The sequence below is a fragment of the Echinops telfairi genome, unplaced genomic scaffold (assembly GCF_000313985.2).
Source record: "Echinops telfairi isolate 266 unplaced genomic scaffold, ASM31398v2 ScPeMD7_7459;HRSCAF=8497, whole genome shotgun sequence".
Taxonomy (NCBI): Eukaryota; Metazoa; Chordata; class Mammalia; order Afrosoricida; family Tenrecidae; genus Echinops; species Echinops telfairi.
In genome coordinates this window covers 6,606,846-6,613,878 of record NW_022111359.1, presented here as the reverse complement: position 1 = coordinate 6,613,878, position 7,033 = coordinate 6,606,846, and the positions used below count along the sequence as shown (strand labels likewise).

At 46.3% G+C, this 7,033-nt stretch overlaps 1 protein-coding gene across 1 annotated transcript in view; it reads left to right on the top strand.

The window, feature by feature from the left end:
• The window catches only part of ACER1 (alkaline ceramidase 1), a 26,788-nt gene extending 24,202 nt beyond the window's left edge, over positions 1-2,586 (top strand). The window contains exons 5-6 of the mRNA XM_004714241.1: positions 149-286; positions 2,418-2,586. Coding sequence (XP_004714298.1) covers positions 149-286; positions 2,418-2,586 — 307 coding nt within the window. The remainder of the gene's footprint in view (positions 1-148; positions 287-2,417) is intronic.
• The last annotated feature ends 4,447 nt before the right edge of the window (positions 2,587-7,033 follow it).

Sequence of the window (7,033 nt, the reverse complement as noted above, 5' to 3'; positions counted from 1 at the left end):
GGCAGCGTGCTGGGTGTGGTTCCTGGGTCACAAGGTCTCACCAGGCTTGTCTCCCGAGCAGTAGCTGGGTGGGTTCAAACCACTGACCCTCTGGTGGGTAGCGGCGCGTTAAACCCCTGCGCCACCAGGGCTCTGTGCTTTCCTCCAGGAGCAACAGCAGGGAGCTGCGGCACATTCTCCAGGTCAGCACGGTCCTGTGGGCGATCTCCCTGACCAGCTGGCTCAGCGACCGGCTGCTCTGTAGCTTCTGGCAGAGAATACATTTCTCTTACCTCCACAGCATCTGGTGAGTGAGGGCTGTCCCCACACCAGGGACCTGGGCCCTCAGAACCGCCAGGCTCAGATCCCAGAGCTAGGAGCAGGAGCCTGTGAGGTAGGGCAGGGGGGCACCGAGGCCAGCACTTAGGGGGCCGCTAACAGTAGGGGTCCTGAGAAGGAAGAAGAGGTCCAGGATGGGGCCGTGGGCATCTTGTTGGACACAGGGCCAGTGGGTCCCCTCTCTCTTCATCCGGTCCTGGGCCCCTCTGTCCAGGTCCTCAAGGGGAAGAGTCCCGTGAGGCATTTTATATAAACCTGAGAGAGCCCGAAGCTGTCAGGCAAGGAGAACCCTAAGGTTTTCTGCTGAAGTGGCCCATAGAAAACGGGCAAGACCTTGAGGGCAGAAACCTTGCCAGGCCTGGAAAGGCGAGGCAGACAAGTCAAGTTCTGGCTCTCACTGTTTTCACGCTGAATGTGTGCACGCGTGCAGGTGTCCACGTGTGCCCACATAGATGTATGTGCATCGGAATTGACTCAGTGGTAGTGAGGTTTTTGTGTGTGTGTATACACACACACACACACACACACTCACACACACACAGATATATGTGTATATTTAACGCACTTCCATTGAGGTGATGCAACTCACAGTCACCCAACAGGACAAAGTAGAACAGCTCCTGTAGGTTTCTGAGGCTATAAATCTTCACGGAAGCAGAAAGCCTCATCTTGCTCCCTCGGAGCCACTAGTGGCTTTGAACTATTGACCTTGAGGTTAGCAGCCCAACATCTAACCTACTGTGCCACGAGAGCTCCATGTGTATATACATACATACATACATATATACATATTTGTGTTTATAATTAATTGTACCTGTATATGAGTGTGTACACCATATATACTTGAGTATAAGCCAACCCGAATGCCAGCCGAGGCACCTAATTTTACCACAAAAACTGCATTAAAAATGTGCCAAAAAACTCGGCTTATACACGAGTGTATATGGTATAGATACATAACCTACTATGCCACCAGGGTTTCTTCTATGTGTATATATAGTTGCATGCTTATATATATAATTGTATGTGTATCTATATATACATGTATACATGTACACACAGGCATAAAACAGTACACACAGGCATAAAACATTCTATGGCACTAGGGCTCCTTTTGTGTGTGTGTGTGTATACACACACACACACATATATATATATATCCACCAGAGTTTCTTGTATGATTATATACAATTGTAGGTGTATGAGTACATATATGTACACATAAATATATGTATAAAATCTACTATGCCACCAGGGCTCCTCATACAAATATTTTTCCCCAAAAACATCCACAGAAAAATTCCATTATGTTTTATTCCTATTATTTCATGAAGTTTTTAACCCCCCTCACATATACATGACATGTATGTATATGAATATGTACATGCATATGAACATGTGCAAGTATGCTGTAATATTACAATGACATGCTTGTTGGGAGTTGCTGGCAATGCACGGAGCGTCCGTACGTGTGTGTCAGGGTAGAACTGTGCTCCTGCCATGGGGGAGGGGGATTCAAGGTTGACCTTTTGGAAGTAGATTGCCAGGTCCTTCTTCCAAGGCACCTCTGGGTGGGGGCCGTTCAAAAAACCAGATGAGAGCTTCATCATTGAGCCGCCAGGGGCAACTCAGAGATAGATTTCCTTCAAGAAATTGGCTAGCATGATTGTGGGGCTTAGTTCCGTCCAAATCAGTAGGTCAAGTGGCAGGCTGGAGATTTCTGCAGGCTTGTGTCTCAAGAGCTGAAGGACAGATGTGGGAAAGAGAGAGAGAGAGATAAATAAGTGAGCTTTGGGTAGACTCGAAGCTCCAATGTTTCAGTTTGCACTTGGGAGTGTTAATAGTTTGTACTACCCAGGCACCCGACGATATTGCCTAATAGCTGCATAACTTTGGAAAGACAGAGAGAGAAGTGTTCTGCCAAAATATCTACTGCTGCAACTTAAGGAACCTCCCTGTCAACTGACTGTGCACACCCCACTGCACTGTGGGATAGCAACTAGTCTTGTGTTTGGCCAAACCACTGGCAACCACAGCCCAGCCAAGTTGACACAGAAAATTAACCCTCCCTCCCCGTCCCGCCCCCTCATGTTCCACAGGCATGTGCTCATCTGCTTCACCTTCCCCTATGGCACCATGGCCATGGTCTTGGTGGATGCCAACTATGAATTGCCAGGCCAGACACTCAAAATCCACTACTGGCCTCGGGACACATGGCCCGTGGGGATACCCTATGTGGAAATCAGGAATGATGACAAGAACTGCTGAGGCCCCCAGTCTCTTGCCCATCTAACCTCCATCAATGCACCTGTGTCTTGAGAAGAGAGATCCGGATCAGGACTTCACCTTGAAGATTCCTTTCTCCAGTTCCCTCTACCCATCTTCCTTGTCCTGCACTGCCCTGGCCTCCAGGAAGGAGGTGGACTTCCTGCCCTCTCCGGACCACCAATCTGATGACAGGGGGGGGGGGCTGGCTGTCATATTTCCCCTACATGATGTGACCCCCATCCTCTTTCAATTTCCTGCTCTGGGCCAGCTATTCCTAATGGTTCATGTCACAAGCCTTGACTGTGAGGACCTGGTATTGTCAGGGAATGATCCCTGGTGAAGGTTTGGTCCCCACACACTTTATAAATACTGGTGGCCACTACCAGAATTCTTGCACCCATCTTCGACTATGGCAGTCTCTTTAGTATTTGAGGATCCTGTCAGGAGGGATATGCCTTTATGTCACCACATTCTACGCTCATTCTTGCATGCAAAGACTTACAGCACTTCTTCTTCTTTTTAATCATTTTGTTGGGGGCTCATACAGCTCTTACCACAATCCATACACCCACCCATTGCATCAAGCACATCTGTACATTTGTTGCCATCATCATTTTCAAAACATTGTTTTTCTACTTGAGCCCTTGGTACCAGCTCCTCATTTTCCCCCTCCCCCCCCCACCCTCCTGACTTACAGCACTTCTTGGCTGTTCTGAACACACTGCCATGGACTCATGAGGGTTACCATCACTAAAGGAGAGCTAAGCAATTGGGGCCCTCGATGGGGTGCTCTAGAGGTTCCGAGAGCCCAAAGAACCTGGAGGAAGAAGAGGGTTTCCATGGTTGTTCAAAGCACCAAGCTTGGGGTTGGGTAGTCCCAAGTTTGAATCCCTGCACCACCATTTTCTAGTCTTGTAATCTTGGGGATATGATTTCCCCCACTTCTGAAGCTCAAGCAACCTCATCTTCAAAAATGGAAATGATGTTTCTTCCCTCATGAGGGACTTCTGTGTGGATAAAACAAGATGGTGTTTGTCAAGTGGTTACCATAAAGTCTGCTAAACACCCATCTACCCATGCATCCATCCGTGCATCCATGCATCCATCCATCTTTCCATCCACCCATCCATCCTTCTATGATTAATTAATTCATCCATCTCACATTCACCATCCATTCATGAATCCACCCATTCATCCTTTAGTTTCTCCCTCTATTAACTTATTTTTCCATCCATCTGTCCACCCGTCCTTCCACAATTAATTCATCCATCCAATAGCCAACATTCATCCATCAATCAACCCATTCATCCTTGAGTTTCTCCATTTGTTACTGTATTTACCCATCCATCTATCGTCCATTAACTGACCCAATCATTCCTAGATTGAACTTTTCATTCAGCTGACCATTTATGGAGCCAACATGCCCATCCATTAATTTATGCAGTCTTTCTTTCCACCCCCATCACCCATTGTGCTGAATGTTGATCCCTGGGGTGGGTTCTGCTCCAGGCTGTGGGTATTGAAGGGGCATAAGCTCAGGGGTTCCACCAGTCTCTATCAGACTGGCACAAGCCTGGTCTTCTTGATGTGTCTGACTTTTGCTCTACTTTATTTTCCCTCACTTGATTATTTTTATTTAATTTTATTGTCTCACTGGTCTGAGACCAGTTCATGTTCCACAAAAGCATTGCGGTCAGTGTCAACTTTGCTTCTCCTCCTTTTATAACCACTCAGACCAGTGTTTAGAGCGGTAAGGAAACTGCAGGTTTATCCATCCATTCTTTCATCTACTATCTATCATTTTAAAACCCATCCAACCACTCATATTAATGTATCCATATATCCATTGAAAGATCCATCCAACCATCTATCCATCCAACCATCTACCCATCCATCCGTCCATCCAACCATCCATCCATCCACCCATCCACCCATCTACCCATCCATCCATCCATCCATCCACCCACCCATCCATCCATCCATCCATCCATCTATATTTAGCCATCCATTTATCTCTTCCGTATTCAGATTTGAACCAAATCACTCAATCATACTACTGTTGATTGATGTTTCTACTCATTCATGCATTTATATCTTTATCAGATGTATATATACATATATATATGTAGTGTCTATTATACTTACAGCAGACACTGGTCCCCGCCCTAGTAAAAGAGACAGGTAACTAAGACCCTCCATGTCCCTGCCTTAGTGAAGGACAGAGACATTAAACAAACACAAACAAGATTCTTTCAGCTACCAGTAAGAGCCACAAAACAGATAACACAGGGTGATGCTCCAGAACAGTGGGTCTCAGCCTTCCTAATGCCTTTCATACAGTTCCTCATGTGGTGGTGGCCCCCCAACCATAAAATCATTTTTGTTGCTACTTCATAACTGTAGTTTTGCTACTGTTATGAATTGGGCGACCCCCTTTGGGAGTCGAACGACCCACAGGTTGAGAACCGCGTCTAGAGTAAGGTGACCAGACGTCCCGCTTTTGGTGGAACAGTCCTGATTTTTAACAATTTTTCCTGCATCCCACGGCATTTTTTAAAAGTCCCAATATTTGGAAAGAATGCATGACAAGCTAGGGTGTACAGTTTTCAGCTGCCATGTGGCTATTTCACCAGGATATGAGTTTTATCAATGCTGTCCCACTTTACCAATGTTAAAATCTGGTCACCTTATTCTAGAGAAATGTGGGGTGTAGGAGCAACCCTCTCAAATAGGTGATTAGGGGGAGTGGACTGTCAAACCGAGACCTCCGTGACAAAAGGAAACCAGCCAAGCACAAGATGTGGGGCAAGACCACCTGCGCAGAGGGAACCACAAGTGTGACCCTTATCCCCACCCAGTATGACCAAACCCACAAGTCGTTGCTTAGAGCTTAGTCGATAAGGGTTAGCACATAGTCAAGGGTTCTGAATAGGGGACCTCCGGCTAGGTTTTGGTGCCCACTAACCTATTGACATTGTCTGTAAAAGTTGATGTCTGGATGCATTAGCGAGGTCACTGGAGAGCATCAGTCCAAAGGGATAGAAGCAAATCCATCTGTTGTTGAGAGAGAGAGTCTACGAGGGGAGGGACTATTCATATCCACTGAAAGGTGACCATGGGTTCTGCTCCCATGCCATCTGACGCTCACCCCCTCTCAGTCAAGATACTCTGCCTGCCCCAGCTAATGGCTAAGTTAATGGATGAGTAAATCAAGCGATGGATGGTTCAAAGAATACAATAGATGGTTGGGCGTGTGGATGGGTGCATAAACTAATGGTGGATGGATAGACACAAATTAGTGGTAGGTGATTAGCTAAATGAATGTATAGATACATAAATTCATGGTGGATGGATAATTTAATGATGGAAGGACACATAAATTAATGGTCAATGGATAATGAATATATGAATAGATATAAATTAATGGTAGGTGATTAGATAAATGAACATATAGATATGTAGATAAATTTATGGTGAGTGGATAGATGGATGGAAAGATAATTTAATGGTGGATGGGGAGTGCATAAATGTATAAATTAATAGTGGGTGGACACATAAATCAATGCCAGATACATGGACATGGATGGATAGATAAATTAATGCTGGATGTATAGATAAATGAATGCATGCATAAATACATAAATTAATGGTGGATGATTAGACATATGATTGAGTATATATGTAGATTAATTCTTGGGGGGTGGATAGAAGGATGGATGGATAGATGGACAGATCAATTAATGGTGGATGGATGAATGGATGCGTAAATTAAGGGTGGATGGATAAATAAATTAGTGGTGGATGAACAGAAGTATTAATGCCACATGATTAGATAAATGGATAGAGAAATTAATGGTAAATGGGTAGATGGATGAATGGATACATGATGCATAGATGGACAGAATCATTGTATAGACATGGCTCAGAAAGGGCAAGCAACCTGCCCAAGGCCACACAGCCTGGACTTCAACCCAAGCTGTCCCTTTCTGGTGCTCCTTGCACCACAGTGAGTCAGCAAGACAACTGGGCCTGGACACCCAGTCCACCTGCTTCCCAGGTCTTCTCACTCGCGTCTAAATCCAGAAGTCCTTCACCTGAGGCCACCCAGGTTGGATGGAGGAGGCAGGAAGGGCGGCAGAGGGAAGGGCGTTCCTGCGACTTTGGGGAATTGTCTACAGAACAACCGGCTCGGGAGGGGGGAGTCCGAGGAGCACCACCTCCTGTGCCGTCCCCTCCCCGCTTTGCTACCTTATGTGACCATGCGGGGACTCGCCTAAAAAATGACGAGGACTGGCTGCTGGCCGGTTGACTCTGACTCAGGATGACCCTGAGGGTGTCGGAGCAGAACTGAGCTCTGCGGCATTTTCAACGGCTGGATTTCCTTCCGAGGCGCTTGTGGGCAGATGGGACACTCCAACCTTTAGGTTAGCAGCCAAGCCTGTGCCCC